The sequence below is a fragment of the Dendrobates tinctorius genome, unplaced genomic scaffold (assembly GCF_039654945.1).
Source record: "Dendrobates tinctorius isolate UK_male_01 unplaced genomic scaffold, ASM3965494v1 ptg000003l, whole genome shotgun sequence".
Lineage (NCBI taxonomy): Eukaryota > Metazoa > Chordata > Amphibia > Anura > Dendrobatidae > Dendrobates > Dendrobates tinctorius.
The window spans coordinates 70,776,340-70,800,114 of NW_027361671.1; the positions used below are offsets into that span (position 1 = coordinate 70,776,340).

Consider the following 23,775-nt stretch of genomic DNA (forward strand, 5'->3'; position numbering starts at 1 on the left):
GCCAAATGACTTAATAATGAATCAAATTAATTATGGCGAGTGGATAAGCACGGGACAGGAGAGGGACAGTCCAGATGTCAGACAGAAAAATTTGTGCTGAGCAAAGGCAGAAAAGGAGCTTGTTGTGTGATTAGAGGACAAATGACCTGGCCATGCTTCTTTTATTTGCCCTTACAAAAATAAGGAAGAGAGATAGTCGGCATTCAGACAGCCTTAGATAATTAACATTTATGTGCCCCTGTACGACATCCAAAACCGTCCTGTCCTGCACAGCATCAAGACCGTTTGGAAAAGAATGACTTTATAGGTTTGATTGTATGAGCGTGATCAGAAGACTAAAGGAAAAGACTAAGTGTACAGTTAAAGGAAATTCTTACAAAAATAAGCAAAAAAAAAAAAAAAAATTCTGTTCAAGATTTCAGAGACAGGAATGTAGTTGACATTTTATATGGAGCCTATTGCCCCCTACTAGTCCACAGACTCCTGTCGAGAAGAGAACGTTTGCAGACTCTTTAGGAGCTTACACTACTTAAAGGGGTTTTCCAAGATTTCGTTAAATTAAAGTCAGATCTGTGAAAGTCCAACATCCAGCAGCCCACACCGATCAACTGTTGGTTCTGTAGCAACCGGAATAAACCGTGTTCCTCCGGTAGGACACCTCAGCTCTATACAATGTGTAGTAACAGGCTTTGAGTACTGCAGCTCAGCTTCTAGTCACTCCAACGGGAACTAGGCTATAATACTTAAAGGGTAATTTCCAAAATCACAAGTAATCCCTAGCCTCTGGATAGGGGATAACGTTTTGTTTACTGGGTGTAGATGCTTGACTTCTGCTCCGTTTATTGTCTGTGGGACTGCGTCAGAAAGCAGAGTGATGTATCGTGCTATTTCCAGCAGTCCCCTTGACCAATACTGGAGCGGAGGTCGAGCATGCATCACCTCTTCATTCAAGACTGGACAGCAAAGCCTGGTTATTGTGTTCAAGAACCTCAATCTCGGAATTGCAGGGATCCCAATGATGAGACCTCCAGTGCTCAGCAAGTTATCCTCTATACAGTGGATTGGCGCTAAAGGGTTATTCGCAAAATCAAACATTCAAACAGGGAATGGTGTGGATGTCAAGACTCAACTGTTATGATATTCATGACCTTTCCTAAGGATAGGTCATCAATATGTAAGGACTGGACAACCTCTTTGACAGAAGTATTAGAATATACAAAACTTGACTCCTAATGCAGTACAATACATGGTAATTACCAGAAATCTTTTCAGCCCCGGCCACATCATTACTCCCTACTTACTGGCCCAAACTGTAATGTTTATTGCTCATTACCATTAAATCAGGATTCATCTTCATACAAAGACAAAAGTATAATACTGGTATGTTCTCGCTGCATCTTTTTCAGGAGGGTCCACCCTGAAACCCACCTGAAAAAGCGCTCAGAAAACACTTTGAGGAATCTTCCTATTTCCATTGTAAAACGACTTTGCTGTTCACATGTTCAGGCTTTTAAGTGTCTTAAATTCTCCAAATTACCAAAAACACCAAGAGGTTAAAAGAAATGAGCACTATGAAGATGCTAAATACTGAATAATAGAAGTAAAAAAAGTCAGGAAAATTCCCAGGTGTTTGGAGGGTTTTTTTTAAAAGGGTAACTAAAGTTTTGTGGGGTTCTTTTTAATAATTTTGTACAGCATGAGAACCTTGGAAACTTTGCAAATCACTTTAGATTTCTCTTGATTCCTACAAAAAAAATGAATGCACGTGGTTTCTAAAGCCCTGCTTTTCCCCACTGTTTGCCTGCCTTTAACATCTGGAGTACAGATAATGGCGGTGAAAGGGTCAGATCAGCACCTGTGTCTAACTTTGGGGATAACCTGCTGCAGGAGATTGTTCTGATCAGTGCAACACTCACAGGAGGAGACAGGGACTGACCACTGTCATCATCTGTACTCCAAGTGAGTACGATATCACTGCAGCTGAGGCAGAGAGATGAACTGTGGAACAGCAAGGGATGGGAAGCCAGGTACATGCAATTTGACTCTTTTAAAGGAATGAAAATAATGCCTTAATAAAGTGATTTTCTACATTTTATAATTGCATGCTGGAGAAGGTTAAAAAAGGGAAGTTATTCTTAGCATTTTTCCATAAAAAAAAAAAGGAAAACAGAAAGAAATAAGAAAAATAGTGTTAAACCCGCTGATGAAACTAGCTATTCCTGAAGTGTCTTTTGCAAGAAAAATGGACATTTTTGGCAGTATGAAAAGACGCTGTGTGCACATACCTTGGGAAACAGTAATCTTAGCAGCAAACAAGCATTCACATAACTCATATATAATATCATCCGGTTTGCCTTCCTGCGGATCAACACTGTAGGAAAACTGGTTTATGTTTGACAAGTCTTTTTCAAGTTTACTGCATTACATTGATGTATATAGTGGGTCTGGGTACCTGCGGAAAAGCAAATCTCTGCAGCGGCAGTTCCATGCACAGGCAAGATGGCCGCTCTCATATTTATTTAAAGAAAATTAAATGAAAATTCATTTTTGCCTCCTGGCACCTGGTCAATCGCCCTCTTTTTTATCCCGTTTACTTGTCAACTTACGCTGCATTTATACATACACATCTGTTTCCATTTTCACATGGTAAAAAAACAACCATTTTTCTTGCATGTCATTCATTTTGCATACCTGCTAAATACAGTTTTTTCTCCTCCCTTTTTTCCTCTCAAGCAGTAAAAACGGACCTGCCATTAGGATTCTCCAGGTCATTTACCTGGTCATTGTGCCAAGAGAGATGTGCCCTCAATGCCAAAGCCCGCTTCACAGGATGGGGAGAGGGGGGTTTTGATGACATTGGACGTACCAAGGTCATAAAGGGGTTAAAATAGATGTATGTATGGATCAATGAAACTCTATGGGTCTGTGTCAGAGAAAAAAAAACAAGAGCACAAAGATGTGTACAGTGGATGAGTGAATATAGCCTTTGCTGTATGTGAGGCTCAAATTTGTTTTTCCCTTTATGCAAAGATGATGGGAAGTAGAGAAAAAAAGGCGCTTGGTGATAAGATACACATTGATGCACTCCGTTATTATACAGAAATGTTTCCATATTTTCTATACTAGAGTCATGCTGTTTGTTTGAAGCAGATATGTCACCAGCTTTAACAATGTTAGGCTAGTTTCACACTAGCGTTTGGAGGCGCAGCGCATGCTCGGTGTGAAGCTCCGCCCCCTGCGGCGCCTCCTCCGGTCAGCTCCGCCTATGGGCGCATGACGCTGCATGCGACCTGTGTTCCCCATCTTGAGCACACACCAAAATGCAACACGTTGCCTTTGGCGCAGGTCGGCGCACCGTCAAAAGGACGCATGCGCCGGCAAAAGCATACCTGCGCACGGCCTGCGTACCCAATGCTTAAGATAGGGTACGCAGGTCACATGCCGCGTCATGCGCCCATAGGCGGAGCTGACCGGAGGAGGCGCGGCAGGGGGCGGAGCTTCACGCCGAGCGCGAGCTGCGCCTCTAAACGCTAGTGTGAAACTAGCCTAAGCTATATACATTAAATACATTTCTTGCACCTGATGATACTGATGTACTTGCTTTTAAAAATCCAAGGGCGTGGTTCCCCCTATTTGGGCTGGGCATTTCATCTACATTGCCTCCCATGGGCAGGTGTCTGAACAGTTGGGATGAGTTGTTCCTCTCCCCAACTATAGGGAGGTAGGCTGACAAGGTGAGGTTTTACTACCAGAGGTTAGGACCATCCCGGATTGGGTACACTTTGTCGTGGTGGGAAGGCTTTTAGGCTTTTTTCTTTTAATCAAAATAGTGTTAACCAAGTTCTCTATGTTATTTATATGTATTTACTTACTTGCCACAAGGTATATGCTCATTTTGGGTTTTTTTCTTGGTTTTATTTGAAAATCCATGTTAGAATGGTCATTATATATTGATATTAAGAGGAGTCCTGCTATGGAATGAAATAGCATCCAGTTTATTCAGTGTCCGCCCATCCAGCCTGACTGACTGCTGCAGCTTGTACTGAGCAATGTGAGATCTCAGCAGCAGAATAAACACTATTAGGCTAGATAGGTGGAGATTGAGTTAAACGTTCACAAAATGATTATCCAGCCATTCTTGCCTGGATTTACAAAGCAAATACAACATCATTATCATCAGGTCTTAAGGTACTGTCACACTTAGCGATGTACCAGCGATCCCGACCAGCGATGTACCAGCGATCCTGACCGCGTCATATCGCTAAGTGGTCACTAGTGAGCTGCCACACAGGCAGATCTCCCCAGCGACATCGCTGGGGACGGGGGTCACTACTTACCTGTCACACCAGGCGATCCTGCGTCCTCCTGCCCGGCTCCACGCTCGTCGCTCCACAGGAAGCGCCGCAGGAAGCTGACGACGAGAAACCATCCTGGACGTTCTCGCGCGATCAGCGATAAGCAGCGGGGGAGCGGGTTATAGGTAAGTATCACACATAGCAATATCGCTATAATGTCACAAGTTATAGCGATGCTGTTAGCGATATCGCTTAGTGTGACAGGCCCTTAAGAGATTCATTTAGTAATGCGTACAATTTGTATTATGAAATCTGGAAACAGCTGGTTAATGACAAATACCAGTAAATGGCTAATTCCATAGATAAGTTTCCTTTTCTTTTCTAGGATGAGTAACATTTTAAGTAAATCTGTCATGTTAAGGAACGACCTGAGAATGGCCTATGTGAAGTTAGGTCACTCTACAGAGTTTTATTATCGTCTCAGAAGTTTTCAGGGTAGAGTCGAAACTTAAAAAAAAACAAAACAGCTCAATCTGTCGTCAGCATGTCATAGCGTGGATTAATACACCTATTTTGGGGAAAGATTCAGTAAACACTGTATTTAGGAGTACAGTGTATGGTCCCATTCTGTATGAAGGTTTATACAGAGTTTGATGACTGGGATTGCTGTTCATCACTGAGTAGGACCGCCTGCTTGATTCTTAAGCCCAGAATAAGCAAAGGTTTACAAATGACATTTTTTTTATTACAATTAAAGATTTTTCAACAAAAATATGCATCAATCTGCTTTGCTCATTTCATTCTAATACATAGCGCCTGCAGGGTTGACCATATATTTAATGTGAGTGGATCCCATGAACGGCTACATACAGACATGGCCTAAAGTGTTGGCACCCTTGAAATTGCTCGAGAAAATGGAGTGGAATTCTTGCAATTACACATGTTTTGTTATATACTTTTATTTCCTTTATGTGTATTAGAGCACCACAAAAAAAAAGGCAAAAATTGGACACAATTTGAAACCAAACTCCAAAAATAGGTCAGATAAAATTGTAGACACCCTCAAGTTAATATTTGGTTGCACATCCCTTGGAATAAATAACTACAATCAATCGCTTCCTATAACCATCAACAAGCTTCTCACACCTCTCAACTGGAATTTTGAACCACTCTTCTTCTGCAAACTGCTCTAGGTCTCTCATATTTGTAGGGCGCCTTCTCCCAACAGCAATTTTAAGATCTCTCCACAGGTGTTGAATAGGATTTAGATCCAGACTCATTGCTGGCCACTTGAGAGCTCTCCAGCACTTTGTTTCCATCTATTTTTTGGTGCTTCATAAAATATATTTGGAATCATTGTCCGGCTGGAAGACTCATGACCTAGGTTGCACACCTAGCTTTTCAACACTGGGCACTACATTGCGACTGAAAATCCTTTGGTAATCTTCTGATTTCATGATGCCTTGCACAAAATCAAGGCATCCAGTGCTAGAGGCAGCAAAACAACCCAAAAACCATCTTTGAAACTCAAACATATTTGACTGTAAGTATGGTGTGTTTTTGTTTTTTTTTTTACCCCAAACACTTTATCCCAACACTTCAGGCCATATAGAGATGACCCTTGCAATCTGATATTGTCAATTGGACAATTGGCACCCTGAGGAAGGTCTAATGCATACCGAAATGTTTGTGAGCCTTTATTGTTGGATTGCATATTCAATTATTTATTTAATTTCATCTACTCTGTGTGCCAAATTGTGTTACGTTACACTTCAGACCATGACTGTAGGTCAAATACATGAATGCTAACAATATAGCTCTACGTGCTGGAAAACACACCTTTTATTTTAGTCTTAGAAGATTTAGATGTAAAACGCCCAAGTTTCATTAACAGCCTTTTACACATTCTGGTGTGATTAGCATTAAATCCATACAAAACACAGGCTATAGCTAAAAAGAAGAAAACGGCTCAAGTAATGGTAATAAGGCAAGATTTATTATTTTTTTTAATGAAGAAAAGGCAGAAAGGCATCCCTCAAATCACAAAAAGGGCAGCTTTTCCAAATGTTTACTCTGTAGGCTAAGACTTATAATAATTCACTAAACGGACTTAGGGCGAGCACAAGTTAGTAATGGAAATCATTACTCACTGCTTATTGGCAGTGGGCACTCGCACAAGCCAGCCGTCTGGGACTCTTACCAGTTGGGCTTTCTCATTAACATTTAATAAAAAGAAGACATAAATTCCAGCATCTAATCTGCATGAAGATGAATATTACAATACCGAGGTGTAACAAACGGCTGGCACAGGCAGATTTCCAAGAGTGGGAAGAAATATTCACAGGAGATATTGTTTGAAGAAAGCATTATCTTACTGGCAGAAATATACGTGTGAAATCACATGTGCCAGACAGAAAAGTGCTGGGATTTCTAAGGATGTAAAATCAAGCAGCCCCAGCTCCTTCTGAATCTCATGCTCTGATCTACTTCCATGGGCCAGTAAATTGCACTCTGTGTTGGGAGCTACAGTTTCGAGTTGGGATTTTAGGCAAATTACACATGACCGCAGTATGTGAGGTCCTAACTAACTCCCATGTTCACTAACCCATTGTCTAAGCTTTTTGAACTCCTTCTAGTGTATGCAAAGTAACCGCTTATCCTCGTGGGTCATTATTTTATCAAGTAGATTTGGATAAATGCTTTAAGTATCTACATTTCATACAATTTGTTTACTTTATGGCAAAACCAATATGGCACTGATGATCATACTGGGGGGGTAAAAAAAAAAAAAACCTGGCAAAGTAGCCCAGTCTTCAAAGGAAATTGGTCATCAGTAGTGATGAGCGAGTATGCTCGTTACTCAAGTTTTACAAGCATGCTCGGGTGGTCTCCCAGTAATTTGGCGTCCTCGGAGATTTAGTTTGTGTCGCCGCAGCTGCATGATTTGTGGCTGCTGGACAGCCTGAATACACGTGGGGATTGCCTGTTTGTTAGGAAATCCCCTTATGTATTCAGGCTGTCTAGCAGCTGCAAATCATGCAGCTGTGGCGACACAAACTAAATCTTCGACAACGCCCAAAATACTCGCAGACCACCAGAGTATAACCACCAGTGAGTTATCACAAAAATCCATGTTTCTCCTTCGCCTCATTGGGGGACACCGATACTGTGGGACATCTTAAAGCAGTCCCTGGGTGGGAGATTGATTCACCGATCCAAGCTACATGCACCTCTTGTTTAAAGGTGCGCCACCGCTGCTTGGAGATTCCTTCTACCCATGCTCGCATCCGCCGAGGCCTGAGGATCGAGATTATAATGTTTGGCAAATATGTGCAGGCTGGACCAGGTTGCTGCCTTGCAAACCTGTTCCATCGAAGCCTGGTGCCGAAGCGCCCACTGCCTGGGTAGAGTGCGCTCTGATCCCTGCTGGAATCGGCGTGCCTCTAATGAGGTAGGACTCCTGAATAGTCAAACGAATCCATCTGGCTATGGTCAGCTGAGGCAGCGAGTCCCTTCCTGCGCCCTTCGGGGAGCACGAACCGCGTATCCGTCTGACGAAAGGCTGCCGTCCGCGACACGTACCTCCGGAGGGCTCTTACCAGGTCTAATGTGTAAAGAGCCTTTTCCACACAGTGCACCGGTGCTGGACAAAAATGAAGGCAAAACAACATCTTCATTAATGTGAAAAGAGGACACGACTTTCGGCAGAAAAGGAGGGGCTGGTCTGAGGACCACCTTATCATTATGGAAAGTGAGGAACGGAGCTCGGCAGGATAGAACCGCCAGCTCTGAAACCCGCCTGATTGAAGTGATGGCTACTAGGAACACCACCTTTCAAGAAAAGGTACCTCAGAGATATCCTGAAGTGGTTTAAATGGAGCTTCCTGCAGAACACTTAGGACCATGTTAAGGTCCCAAGCGTCCATAGGCGCCTTATAGGGAGGTACCAAGTGGGAGACTCCCTGAATGAAAAGTCTTCACCTGCAAATTGGTAGCAATTCTGCGCTGGAACAGGACAGATAAGGCAGATATTTGTCTCCTGAGGGAACTTGGGGCAAAGCCCGAGTCTAAGCCCGACTGGAGAAAAGCCAAGATGTTGGGGATCGAGAATCTCAGCGGAGAAACACTGCGGCCTCGACACCAAGCAAAGAACACCTTCCAGGTGTGATGGTAAATTCGTGCTGAAGCAGGCTTCCGGGCGCTAATCATTGTAGCGACCACCTCGCTCCCGAACCCTGCCTGGGTTAGAATCCAAGATTCAACGGCCATGCCGTCAAACACAGGGTCCCTGAGTTCGGGTGGCAAATCGGCCCTTGAGACATTAGATCTGGGCGCTCTGGCAGGCGCCAAGGAACGTCGGCGAGCAGCTGCATTAGATCTGCGTACCACGCTCGACGGGGCCAGTCTGGGGCCAGCAGAATCGCTGGCACCCCTTCCGTCTTGATCTTTTTGATGACTCTCGGAAGTAGTGGCAGTGGGGGAAATAGATATGGGAGGCGAAACTGGTTCCATGGCAGAACCAACGCGTCTACCGCGAATGCCTGCGGGTCCCTGGCCCGAGCGACATATGTGGGCACCTTGGCATTCACTCTGGAAGCCATCAGGTCCACATCCGGAGCTCCCCACAGTTGACAAATCTGATAAAAAAACTTCTGGATGTACAGACTACTCTCCGGATGCAAGACCCTGCCGGCTGAGAAAGCCTGCCGCCCAATTTTCCACGCCCGGGATGTGGACATCCGAAATCACCGAGTGGTTTGCTTCGGCCCACTGAAGAACGTGCCCCACCTCGCGCATGGTTGCTCTGCTGCGGGTGCCCCCGTGATGATTTATGTAAGCCACCACCGTAGTGTTGTCACATTGAATCCAGACAGGGCGGCCTGCTAGAAAGTGATGAAACTTCTGCAGAGCCAGCCGAATTGCTCGTATCTCCAATAAGTTGATCGGGAGGCGTGCCTCCTGTGGCGACCACCGTTCCTGGGTTGTGTAGTGGCAAAAACACCGCTCCCCAACCGAGGAGACTGGCGTCGGTTGTCATTACCAGCCAATGACCTGGGGGAAGGTTTCCCCTGGACCAGAGAGGAACTGGATATCCACCATCCGAGCGACTGCCTGACTTGAAAGGACAGTCGGCCCCGTCGGTCGAGCTTGACAGGATTCTTGTCCCAGGCTCACAAGAGGGCGTGCTGCAGGGGGCGAAGAAAGAACTAGGCGAAAGGTATCGCTTCCATTGCTGCCACCATTTTCCCTAGAATCCTCATCCCGGATCGGATGGTATGAGGGACTGGTTGGCGAAGTGTCCGGACTCCCTGCCGGAGAGCTAGCGCCTTTTCCTGAGGGAGAATTACCAACCCTCGGCAAGTATCAAAGATCATTCGTAGGAAGGAGATCCTCTGAGCTGGCACAAGGGATGACTTCTTTGCATTGACCAACCATCCTAAGCGGGCAAGAGTATCTAGATTGATATTGACATTTTCCTCGCATGCCCGTATAGTTCCCTTTGTTCCCTTTAAAAACAGGGTGGCACATGTTAAGGAGCTGAAACTCCTAAACCCTTCATCCAATCTTAATGTGGATACCCTCAAATGAAAGCTGAAAGTCTGAAATTCAACTGCATCTGAATTGTTTTGTTTAAAATTCATTGTGGTAATTTCTAGAACCAAAATTAGAAAAATGTTGTCTCTGTCCAAATATATATGGACCTAACTGTAGATCCAGCTCCTGCGCGACCCTGTTTAATGTTTCTGACCATGATATCTTAGCCTTGGCTACCCAAGTTGCTGCGAATGAGGGAGCGAGTGCTGACCCTGACGCCTCATATACTGGGCAAGCTAAGCTCTCTATAAGGCGATCCATGGGATCCTTAATTGAGGAAACACTAGGGACAGATTGCAGGGTCTTAGTGGCAAAGCGCAAAACCAGCGGATCCACCATCGGGGATTCCATCCATTTTTTTACGGAGGTCCGGAGCAAATGGATACCTTGTTTCGAGTGCCTTTTGACCCAAGAAACGCCTGACTGGATGTTCTCTGTGCCACTGCACTATGTCCTCAAACTCCGGGTGAGAGGAAAAAATTGTGTGCGGGCGCTTCACTCGCTTAAATGCCACTTTATGCCCCGTTGCCGCTGGGGGATCATCCTCAATCCCCAAGGTCTGATTGACGGCTTCTATGAGGCTGTCCACGGTTTCACATGACCCTGGAGTATCCAGGTCACGGGGCTCGTCTGGGTCGCAATCTGAGGTCTGCTCGCTATCAACCACTGGTGACGGGAAGCGAGAAGCAGCACTTACTGGGCGACACCGTGTGGATTCGATTCCTCCGGGTCTGCCTGTAGTGCGAGCGGCCCCTGCAGGCCGGAGGCTCTTGTGAGGTGGAGGTTCCCTCTGAGGCCAGCGAGCCATTGTCCCTGCCCCTATCTGGGGCTTGAAGGGACTCTATTGCTCTTGTAAGCGACGCCATGTACTGTGACAGATATAGGGCCCACTCTGGGGGATTCGACACATTGGTCACGGTCGCAGGGGAGGGCTCCTGGGCACGTTCAGAATCGCAGGGTTCGCATAATCGCTTGCTCTGCGCCTGCGAAAACGCAGCCCAACAAGAGATGCCGTGTGTTTTTGCTTTTTCGGACACGCTGTATCTGTCCGCCGCTGGGGAGGGGGAAGGAGGTAGCACCTCAGTCTCCCTATAGCGTGGTTTCTCGGGCAGCACTTACCCCAGTCCTGCGCCCCCCCCCCCCCCCCGTCCTGGACGCTTCCACCTTCAAATCGCGCGCCACCAGCTGTGGGAATGAGTCACCAGCATGTAAAAACCACTCTAGGGGAGGTACTTACGTTCTGCGGCCTAGCCGCGCTCCGAAGCCGGGGCCCAAATTTTTTCGCTACCGCCCAGTGCCGGAAGGGATGCGCGGCCCGGAGGCGGGACTTCCGGAGCTAGGCGGCGGCCTTAATTTTTCCCCTACCCGGGGGGGGGGGGGGGGGTCGCGGTTCCACAGCGCTGCCAAAACATGGCGCTACTAACTGGCGCAGCCTGATGGATCCAGCCACTCTCGCCTTGCATGGCTGGTGGCTTCCACCAGATCTTTGCAGGAGCCCTCCCAGACCCTCTGCTAACCGATGATCCTCTTCAGCCTGAGCGCAGGTATGTGAGGGGGGCCTCGATAAAAATAGGACGGTGCAGGCACCCTAGCTCCATCTAACCCCTTCAGGGGGTGAGGAGAGGGACAGTCCGCCGCCATGCAGCACTGCCGTCTAGCGTTGGTGGAGCAGTGGGGGCCGCACAGACTAGTCTTGTGCCTCTGTGCAAGCCCATGGTTTCAATACCTAGGGGTGGACAGGGCTAAGTCCGGCATTAAGTCCCACGTCGCGGGAGAGGATACGTGGAGGGATACTGGCACGTGCTCGCCCGTTGATGGTTTGGGGAAATTGGATCCTTTCAATAGGATGCGTTACCCCTGTCTTATCTTCATAAAATAAGAAATAAAAATAGAAGTCTGGGGAAAAAGACCCAAATACGTCCCACGGTGTGGGAAAGGATACACGGAGACAATACTCAACGCGTGCTCGCCCGTTGATGGTTTGGGGAGATCGGACCCTTTCATTAGGATCCGTCGCCCCTGTCTCATCTTCATGGGAAGAAAAAGAAGAAAAGAAGAAAAAAAAATAGTCTGGATACATCCAGACGTGTGTGCCTCCAAAGGACACTACGCAAAAAAACTGATTTCCGCCCGCAATAGAGGCGAGGGTGTATATGGCGGAGGAGGAGCTAACCTTTTTTTTTCCACTTAGTGTCAGCCTCCTAGCGGCAGAAGCATACACCCACAGTATCTGTGTCCCCCAATGAGGCGAAGGAGAAAACTGGGATTCTGACACAACTGCTGCACTCAGTAAACAAAGGGATACATCAATGGAATCAGTGTCTCTGTCCCTACGTCTGGTTACTGTCAGATTACATAGCAAAAAACTGTGGACACATTCCCTTTAAGGCATCAAAGTAATACAAGCTGCATTTGCTAAAAAGTTCAGCATGTTAGGTACATGGACTTTAGAAAGCTACTCCACAAATATTTAATCACCCATACACAGCATAGGGTGCTGATGGGGTTGTTCCCAAGTTATTTAATGGGTAAAACTGCGAAGTGCTTAGAAAAAAAACACACAACTTAGCAATTTAATTCTTATTAAAAATCATCAGTTCTCAAGAACAGAGCGATTTTTCTCTTCGTATAGTGTACTCTGCTCATTGTCCAGGTTACCAACCATCTCTGCCATCTATCAGAGGTGGCTGGTCCCCAGGGCAAGGAGTGCAGAACTTACAAGTTCTTTCCAACTGCGGCTCTGAACCTGGCTGAATCTGGCTAGCTCCATCCCCGTCACACCTCTGATGCTGCAGAGGTTGAGAGGTGTAATGATGGCATTGGACCAAGCTATCATTCAAACCAGGAGCACACAGAACCTGGCAATCAGGATGCTGGGAGACAAGGGGCCATTGTGCTCCTGAAAAGCCACCATAAGACAACCCTTTTAAAGGGATGTTGTCATGTCTAGAAACGTTAAACACATGAAAATAAAGGCGTAATCTGCAGGTAAATACGATTTAAATCCTGTTTAGCCATCTTCCTGCAAATGCTTGCAGAGGCAGAGCAGGGAGTGGTCCCCAGTCTTCGCACACTACACAGTGATCACGGCTATAATCACTGCTTGGCACACTGACTGACAGCCTGTCTGGTATACATATGCTGGTCAGAGGTTTATTTAGGTCGTTATGATTAAAGATGGGCGAACCCGAACAGTAAAGTCAGTACCGAACACCTACTGTTCAGGCACTAACTCGGTGTCAGTGAATATGAACCCCACTTGCCACCGCTACAGGGCAAGTGGGAAGAACAAGGCTAAGTGCCAGAATTGGCGCATTTAATAGATGTGCCTTTTCTGGGCAGCTGGGGGCTGCTATTTTTAGGCTGGGGCCTATCCATGGCTCCTTACCTGCCTGAGAACACCAGCCCCCAACTGTGAGCTTTAGCAAGGCTGGCTGTCAAAAATAAGGGGGACCCCACGCATTTTTAATTATTTAAATAATTAAAAAAGTGGGGACCCCTGTATTCTTGATAACTAGTCTTGCTAATGCCGACAGCTGAGGGTTGCAGTCCCCAGCTGTGAGTTTTGCCTGGCTGGTTATCAAAAATACAGGGGAACCCACACCGTTTCTAATTATTTATTTACAGCGCAGGAGCGGCTGAAGAATACTTCGCATCCACAGCTCCTGCTCTCACTGTTATTAGCGGCAGCAGGTGTCAGATGATGGGAGCTGTAATCCCATCAGCTGACACCAGTAACTGGAGGTAAACTTTATACCTCCGATCACAGCTGAGTGCTCACACTGTCTTTTGACAATGTGGGGACCATGGCTCTCTTACCGGCGGGGATGATTTCACTTCCGATCAGTAGCGGTGTTTGCCGCGCTGCCATGCACATGACAGCGTGGCAAAACACTGGATGTTCAAGCCCCCATTCAAGAAAATGGGGTCTGGGTACTGTTCTGGTACCTAAATGTTTTTGTAACTGCTTGGCCAAACCCGCCGGACCCGAACATCCAGGCGTCCGCCCATCTCTAGTTATAATTACATTGATAACAAACCTGTATGTTTGTTTATTTTCCTCTTTTGATAAAGAAACAAGATCTGTTGTTTTTTTTCATGATTTTTAAAAAGTGTGTTTACCTCCCTAAACATCTACAACAATTTAACATAAGAACGTGTACCTGTTTTATTCTTGCCAGCTCCTTTAACGCTCTTCCCCATTGCTGCTTATAGTGTAACTTAGATTTTGTTGTAGATTCCAACTTTCTTTCAAGTTCAACCTAAAAGATGATAAAAAGTCCCAAATTAAATACATACCAACATTCTTAAGGGTGGTGTCACGCAATTTTTCATTTCGAACGCCACTATTATAGTTTTATATGCAGATTTTTGAGTCAAAGTTGAGCACATGGAAAAAGGAGAAATACAAGTCTTTCCTTTTCATTTACCATTTCTATTAAATCTATTTCTTCCTTTAGCTTGAAAAAAAGGGCCAACAAAACTGCTTAGTGTATAATAAAAAAAACGTTGCGACACCACCTTCATTGCACAATTGATATTTAAATCAACAATTAGTGTAATGTAGTCATCCACGGGAAATTACAAAGACTAAAATTTTCTTTGAAATGTTAAGTGTTAAAAAGTAGATTTACAAAAATGATGGACAGAACTGTGCCAAAGATCATAATAATGTGCACGTGACAAATCTGAGGCTATGAGATTTTTACTCCTACACCTTTAAATGAAGCAACCCCAATTTTCATTCTTACGCTTTTGTTTATGCCTTCTATTTTTCTAAAAGCTATTAAAATTTATTTTATTTTTCCATTAACATAGTAATAAAAAAGCAATTCCACCATTATTTTTGGAGGGTTTTTTACTGTAAAAATTACCTAGCAGTATTATTCATCAAGTCAGTATAATTATGGCAATTCTAAATTTTTTGGTGTGTTGCTAATATCTGGTACCCATAATTAGTTTCTTTTTCCATCAATTGCGCTGTGTGAGGGACTATTTTTATGTGGGCTGAGCTGTAGTTTTTATGGATACCTTTTTTTTTGAGGATAAAAGCCATTTGTGTTGCATTTTTTGGGGCGAGGTGTCAATAAAAACAACAGAACAAGACAAAATTATTTTGTTCCTATTTCTTTACAGCATTTAGCTTTTGAGTTAAATAATTTCATATTTCATACTTTAATAGACTGGACTTTATAGAGGACTCAATTTTGTTTTTATTTGAACTGGAAAGAAGGGGGTGATTGAAACTTACCTTTAACATTTTTTTTTTTTTTTTTTTTTTAATGTTCACATTATTTAGTCCGCTTAGGGGATATGATTGCTTTTACTATATACTGTACAACTTCATTATTGCACTATTTAATAAAAATTGCTGTCTCCTTTTACCTTTTAAGCCCATGTGTAGACGTCACTGGAACGATAAGATAGTTTTGGTGAGGCCTTTAGCAGGCCACCGGCAGCCATGACAACCTACAACCGCTGCAAACGATTGGTACCCCAGGATCCTGGACTTACATTCTGCTGTCAATCTCCAGCAGTGATTTGAGTCATTTCTGATCCCTGCCGTTAGAGACAGGTGCTAAAAGTGTAAGACAGTCACTAACTTTCTAGGGGTCAAGCAGGCTCAGCTCCTGAGCCTGCATTACAGTATATTGCAGCACGCACACATGATCGATATACACTACACGGAGAAGGAAAGGGGAAAGTTAATTCCGTCAATTACTTAATTTTATAGCACAGCGTTCCTGTACCAATTTTTTTTTTAAATCATTTCACAAAATCTATCTCAAAATTTGATTTAGACAGTGAAAGCCCTAACCTACTGACATGGCTATTCTTCGAATATTACTATCCTACATGGCTCACACAAATGTACGGTAAAAAGATGTGATAAGCACACGTAGCCATTGTGCATTCCAATTCTCCCTTCTCACAGGTCAGAGGTGACCCTCTAGAATACTGTACAGTATGTTCCGACAGCTCATGGGTCTGGTGAGGCATTTTCAGCCACTCACGCTAAGCATTTGGTTGGAAGGGGTGTGGATAGCGGGTACAAAGATTGAATCAAAATGCTTATTTTTACTTGCCATAGCGGATCTGTTATAACTGAATTCAAGCCAATCTGGCCTTGCTTTAGGAATGTACTTTCTCAGTCTCAAACAGAGAAACAAGTTGGCTAAAACACTCAGCAGACAACGTTTTACTCTTTATTTTAATAAAATGATAGCAAGTTTAAAGAAACACAAATGTCAGGCCCCCTTTACCGTGCACTTTCAGAAAAGAACTCTGGTCCAAAAAAAATAAATTATATATTTAACTCTGCTCAGAAATGAACCCTCCGCTGTGTTGACTAGTTAATATCAATAAAAGACGGGAAAATGAATGGCTGTGTTTGTATGTATAAGGACAATAGTAACAGTGCCGGCACTGGACTCTTTATAACAGATTACAGGACGGTGTTTATACTGAAAGCTGCTACATGAATGATAAAGTACTTTTACAATATATGAGTTCAAAACAACCTAAAATGGCTCATTGTTTACATGGTGTGAAAACTCAGCAAATCACAAAATAATGAAATTTAGGACTGCTAGGAGTCCCACAAGCTAGGAGTGAACTACTGCATTACTTCTCCAAACTGGCAGCATGGAGATGATAATTGTAGCCTGCAGGGACAAATTTCTCAGAAAGCAGATTGTAAAATATGCCAGCAAGCACATGACGACTGGAAAATGGAGGGGGGTTGCAGCCACTATATATAAAGGGAACCGGCCAGCTGATCCATGCTGCCCAAACCACGAGCAGCATGAATCAGACTGGCTGCATGACTGCAACCCAGTTTGCTTTTTTCTGAAATGCTCTAGTTTTACAGAACACATAGTTTGAAGGGAGAGAATGGTCCAGGACTTTCCCCCCCTGCCCAATTTATCCCCACATCGCTCTAGTGAATTGATAGGTCTTTGCTGATGTACATACATGGTAGAGAACTATCAATCAACTATAGCGGTGTGGGGAGAAGCCATTCAGGGGCGCTCTCGGACTAGTCTCATCTCTCCCTATAGTCCGTAGCTGCCGTTTCAAACTAGGTATTGTCTGAGCTGATTGTTTATTTTTATGTTTATTTTTATGGCCTGTTATTTGTGCAGACTCCAGAACAAATCACTGGATGTGTTACAGCAGATCTTGTGCTGAGCGCTATAGTTCTAATACTACAGCTATGCTGTTCTCCAGAGTCAAGGAGGAGCGCCCAGCGCTTAGGAACAAGAAAGTAGTTAAATTTAGTGCTAAAACGTCTAGGTCCTTTTTCAACCTATGTAACATCCATATATGAAACGATAAGGAGACTGCATACGTCAAGCTGCTCGAGACAAAACATGATAATACCCCTTTAAATGCTGCATTTTGGGCTACAATTTTTGTAAATGAGTTTCATTAAAATTTTTGCACCGCTTGCCTTCTATAGCTTGTGTAGCACGGTGTATTGGCAGTTGTATAATGAGTTAACTAAAGATCGGTCAGTGAACTGGTTCTGAAAGATAACATTTGTAACTCGCTCTTTTTTTTGTTTGTTAACCTCTTCACGACCGCCCACAGTAGATAAATGTTGGCGCTTGCTGGGCTTTGTGCAGCGCCGACGTTTATCTACTGTCGGCGGTTTTGTGCCCCCCGGGACCCCCACATACCTTACAACGCGGGGATCCCGGTGCGCAATGCATGCTGGGACCCCCGACGTCATCGAGACCTGATTGGTTCAGGTCCCGATGACGTCAGCGTCACAGCAGCCAATGGGAGCGATCGCTGGGAAAGCTGCTTGTTTCCCGGCGATCTCCCTCATTGTAACGCGGCTTCTCCCTCTGATCTAACACTGACAGCTGATCAGAGGTGAAGCGTTATTGTGTGACTAGATCGCTGCCTGGCACAGCTGATCGCTGCCTGGCACAGCTGTGCCAGGCAGCGATCTTGTCACACAGTAACGCTGCTTCACCTCTGATCATCTGTCATTGTGAGATCAGAGGAGAAGTCGCGTTATTATGTGCCAGGCAGCGATCTTGTCACATAGTAACGCTGCTTCTCCTCTGATCTCACACTGACAGATGATCAGAGGTGATGTGGCGTTACTATGAGTCAGATCGCAGGGCAGCGATCTTGTGACAAAAATAAAAAAAAAAGTAAAAAAAAAAAAAAATGCAGGGACTAGGGTTAGGGCTAGGGCTAGGGTTAAGGCTAGGGCTAGGGCTGGGATTAAGGTTATGGGTGTGTTGGTGTTAGGTTTGTGGTTAGGGTTATGGTTAGGGCTGAGATTAGGGTTAGGGGTGTGTTGGGGTTAGGGGTGGAATTAGAATTGGGGGTTTCCACTGTTTAGGTACATCAGGGGCTCGGTAAATGCAATATGACGCCCGCAGACCATTCCATCAAAGTCTGCATTTCAGAACGTCACTACTTCCCTTCCGAGCCCCACCGTGTGCCCAAACAGTAGTTTTCTCCCACATATGGGGTACCAGCGTACTCAGGACTCAGGACAAATTGGACAACAACTCTTAGGGTCCAATTTCTCCCGTTACCCTTGTGAAAATAAAAATTGGGGGCTAAAAGATCATTTTTGTGGAAAAAAAATGATTTTTTTATTTTCACGCCTCTACATTATAAACTTTACTGAAACACTTGGGGGTTCAAAGTGCTCACCACACATCTATATAAGTTCCTTGGGGGGGTCTAGTTTCCAAAATGGGGTCACTTGTGGGGGGTTTCCACTGTTTAGGTACATCAGGGGCTCTGCAAACGCGACATGACACCCACAGACCATTCCATCAAAGTCTGCATTTCAGAACGTCACTACTTCCCTTCCGAGCCCCACCGTGTGCCCAAACAGTAGTTTTCTCCAACATATGGCGTACCAGCGTACTCAGGACAAATTGGACAACAACTCTTAGGGTCCAATTTCTCCTGTTACCCTTGTGAAAATAAAAATTGGGGACTAAAAGATCATTTTTGTGGAAAAAAAAAATGATTTTTTTATTTTCACGCCTCTACATTATAAACTTTACTGAAACACTTGGGGGTTCAAAGTGCTCACCACACATCTAGATAAGTTCCTTGGGGGGTCTAGTTTCCAAAATGGGGTCACTTGTGGGGGGTTGCCAATGTTTAGGTACATCAGGGGCTCTCCAAATGCGACATGGCATCCGATCTCAATTCCAGCTAATTCTGCATTGAAAAAGTCAAACGGCACTCCTTCCGTTCTGAGCTCTGCCGTGTGCTCAAACAGTGGTTTAGCCCCACATACGGGGTATTGGCGTATTCGGGAGAAATTGCACAAAAAATTTAGTGGTTCATTTTCTCTTTTTACACTTGTGAAAATAAAAAAAAATGGTTTTGAAGTAAAATGTTTGTGAAAAAAAGTTAAATGTTTATTTTTTCCTTCCATATTCCATTCATTCATGTGAAGCACCTGAAGGGTTAATAAACTTCTTGAATGTGGTTTTGAGTACATTGAGAGGGGCAGTTTTTAGAATGGTGTCAATTTTGGGTATTTTCTGTCATATTGACCCCCCAAACTCACTTCAAATGTGAGGTGGTCCCTAAAAAAAATGGTGTTGCAAATTTTGTTGTAAAAATGAGAAATCGCTGGTCAACTTTTAACCCTTATAACTTCCTAAAAAAAAAAAATTATGTTTCCAAAATTGTGCAGATGTAAAGTAGACATGTGGGAAATGTTATTTATTAACTATTTTGTGCGATATCACTCTCTGATTTAAGGGCATAAAAATTAAAAGTTTGAAAATTGCAAAATTTTCTAAATTTTTGCCAAATTTTGATTTTTTTAACAAATAAGTGCAGATCATATCTAAAAAATTTTACCACCATCATGAAGTACAATATGTCATGAGAAAACAATGTCAGAATCAGTAGGATCCGTTGAAGCGTTCTAGAGTTATGACCTCATAAAGTGACACTGGTCAGAATTGAAAAAATTGGCCCGGTCACGAAGGCAAAAACAGGCTCGGGTGCGAAGGGGTTAAGCTCCTCTCCGCTTATTTATGACCGAAAACCACATCAAAGATTATCGTTTCCCTGCACAAAGAGTCTGTGAAAGCCAAACCAGGCAAAAATGATACATTTTTAGGCCCAAATAAACACATATAAAGAGTAACCGTTTTAATTTGTATTGCATACATTAATTATACATGTGAAAATAATAAACTTAATATATTTAAGCAGAGAAATTATTCCATTTTCAAAATTCACATTTTCAGGATAAAAAAGTGTACATGAGGAAGGGAGTGATGAGCTAGAAGCAGAGCTCCTGTCCCTGCATCCCCCTTCCCATCTGTAAAAAATCTTATCAGTCTCCTATGTCAGTGATGTAAAAATCTGTCAGCAATGAATACACATTTTACCTGTGAATTGAGAATTTTGAGGAAAAAGAAGCAGATTTCTTTGGTAAGATATATTAGAAAGGTTCTTAAATTCACTTGTACTATTGATTTATGAAATAGAACTTAAACCAATGGTTACTCTTTAAAAGAAAAAGTAAATGTCCCTTGAGGTGGACAATTCCTTTCACGTTACTGATTGCTTTGACTAATCTACACACAAAAAATGAGAATGCAACAGATAAAATAAAAAAAAAAAAAAAGGAATGGAGAAATAAAAATATATACACACACACACACACACACACACACACACACACACACACACACACACACACATACATACATATATATATATATACATACATACACACATATATACACACACAGCTCTGGCAAAAATTAAGAGACCACTGCACAGTTTTATAAAAATTAGCTTCTCTACATGTCTAACAGCCATTCCATTCCAGTGTTAGTTGAATTCCAACCAGAGTACACCTCATTCCACTTAATGTGTTTCTGATTAGGTGATCACCTGAACCAGATCTTGTTTAACAAAGGAAAGTATAAAAAACCCTGCTGTGGTGTTCACAATCCTCTTGCAATAGGACAAGCTGGATGGCAAAACAAGTGCTAGTAATACAACAAAATAGGAATGAAAAAATAACTTTTATCCATGCCAAATGACTTGAAAAGAAAAGTCTTGAGTGAGGAAAAGAAGGGCTCAATTCTGGCTTTACTAGCAGAGGGATACAGTGAGCGTCATGTTGCCTCCATCCTTAAAATTTCTAAGACAGTCCATTACAACAAGGTCAAGGAGCAGACATTGGGGACAACAAAGCTACAGACCGCTATGCCATACAACAAGGCCTATGCAAGACTTCCTATTAACTGAACTTCAAACCAAAAAATAAAGGAAGTATGAATCACAATTCTATAATAGACATTCAATTTCGTTATAACATACATACTCATTGTATACATCACAAAAAAATAGAAAGACATGGTGCACAATATAACCACCAACAAGGGTATCACAATACACAGAATTCAGGGAAGAATGTAATTTTGTATAATATTGCTGTAGTGCACAGGATGATGTCTACACAAATTATATACCAATATTAACATCATGCAGTATATTTATGACATCTGTGCACCTCTCTTAAATGTGTAAATAAATAGCATTGTCCCCAGATACTGTGATCAACATCTAGCATATGATTCCAAAAGGACAGATAAAAAAACTGCCAAAAAAGTGTGCTTAATGTGGGTTACAGGAAATTTCCCTGAGACAACTGCTAAAGAGCAAAAATAGGACAGGCTGAAAGTTAATTATCAAAGAAATATATATATATATCTCTTTTTAAAGTGCTATGTGCAAAATGCAATGAGATATAAATATAATTTATATAATTATATGTAACTTGCCAAGTGGCAGTGTACAGATAGACAGCCTCAGAGTTAATGAAACTCAATCATCTCCAGCCATGATGAAGCATGTCTCCATGTGGAAAAACCCATGATCACAGTGAAGAGCCAATACATAGAATACACATGGCAGTTAAAATGTGAATACCTGGCGCGTTTCGCGTGAGCTTCTTCAATAGGGGGGTAAGTACCCCCCTATTGAAGAAGCTCACGCGAAACGAGCGTCGGGGAACGGCTGCCACTAACAGGTCAGGTATTCACATTTTAGCTGCCATGTGTATTCTATGTATTGGCTCTTCACTGTGATCATCACTTTTTTGGCAGTTTTTTTATCTGTCCTTTTGGAATCGTATGCTAGATGTTGATCACAGTATCTGGGGACAATGTTATTTATTTACACATTTAAGAGAGGTGCACAGATGTCATAAATATACTGCATGATGTTAATATTGGTATATAATTTGTGTAGACATAATCCTGTGCACTACAGTAATATTATACAAAATTACATTCTTCCCTGAATTCTGTGTATTGTGATACCCTTGTTGGTGGTTATATTGTGCACCATGTATCTCTATTTTTTGTGATGTATACAATGAGTATGTATTTTATCTATGACCAAATAAATGTTGGTTTTAACCAAATTGAATGTCTATTATAGAATTGTGATTCATACTTCCTTTATTTTTTTGTTTAAAGCTACAGACCTGCAGAGGACAAAAAATGACTCTCCACTGACCGGGATGACCGTCATCTTATTCGAATGCCACTCAGCAACCGTAGGATGACATCAAGTAACCTACAAAAGGAATGGCAAATGAGAGCTGAGGTGACGTGCACGGCAAGAACAGTTCGTAACAGGCTCCTAGAGGCAGGGCTCAAGTAATGTAAAGGTAGAAAAAAGCATTTTATCAATGAGAAGCAAAGGAGAGCCAGGCTGTAGTTTGCCAAAGACAATAAGGATTAAACCTTAGAGGACTGGAGTAAGGTGATCTTCTCTGATTAGTCTAATTTTCAGCTTTGCCCAACACATGGTCGTCTAATGGATAGACGGAGACCTGGAGAGGCACACAAGCCACAGTGTCTTGCATCACTGTGAAATTTGGTGGAGGATCGGTGATGATCTGGGGATGCTTCAAGCAAGGCTGGAATTGGACAGGCTAATCTTTGCGAAGGACGTATGAATCAAGCCTCATACAAGGTTATCCTGGAAAAACAGATGATTCCTTCTGCTCAGGCAAATGTTCCCCAACTCCGATGACGGTTTTTTTCCAGCAGGACAATGCGCCATGCCACACAGCTAAGTCAATCAATGTGTGGATGAAGGACCACCACATCAAATCCCTGTCATGGCCAGCCCAATCTCCAGACCTGAATTCCATTGAAAACCTCTGGAATGTATTCAAGAGGAAGATGGATAGTCACAAGCCATCAAACAAAGAAGAACTTACATTTTTGTACCAGGAGTGGCATAAATATCACCCAAAAGCAGTGTGAAAGACTGGTGGTAAGCATGCCAAGACGCATGAAAACTGTGATTAAAAATCATGGTTATTCCACAAAATATTGATTTCTGAACTCTTCCTGAGTTAAACCATTAGTATTGTTGTTTCTAAATGATTATGACGTTGTTTTCTTAGCATTATTTGAGGTCTGCAAGCACTGCATTTTTTGTTATTTTGACAGTTTCTCTGAAAATAAATACAAAATTTAGTGCATGGAAATTCGAAGACATGTTGTCAGAAGTTTATAGAATAAAAGAGCAATTTACATTTTACTAAAAAATAAACCTATAAAGAGAAAAATCAGACAAACTTTTGCAGTGGTCTCTTAATTGTTGCCAGAGTTTTATATACACACACACTTTCTTTTACACAGTGGGGGAAATAAGTGTATGATCCCTTGCTGATTTTGTAAGGGATCAGTAAGGGATCAAATACTTAATTCCCCCCACTGTATATGTGTATATATAAAATTTTAATTTATTACTACCGAGATTCCTTTCAGATCTTGCCTTTGCTGAATAGCCCCATATCAACAGTCAAGGTAAAATGTGTCCTCCCAATGGAAGGCTTTAATTT

General features: G+C 43.1%; 1 protein-coding gene across 1 annotated transcript in view; it reads right to left on the reverse strand.

Annotated features, from left to right (window-relative positions):
• CEP120 (centrosomal protein 120) overlaps nt 1–23,775 on the reverse strand; it is a 136,685-nt gene that overhangs the window by 18,579 nt on the left and 94,331 nt on the right. Inside the window, exon 18 of the mRNA XM_073556586.1 lies at nt 14,054–14,152. Coding sequence (XP_073412687.1) covers nt 14,054–14,152 — 99 coding nt within the window. The remainder of the gene's footprint in view (nt 1–14,053; nt 14,153–23,775) is intronic.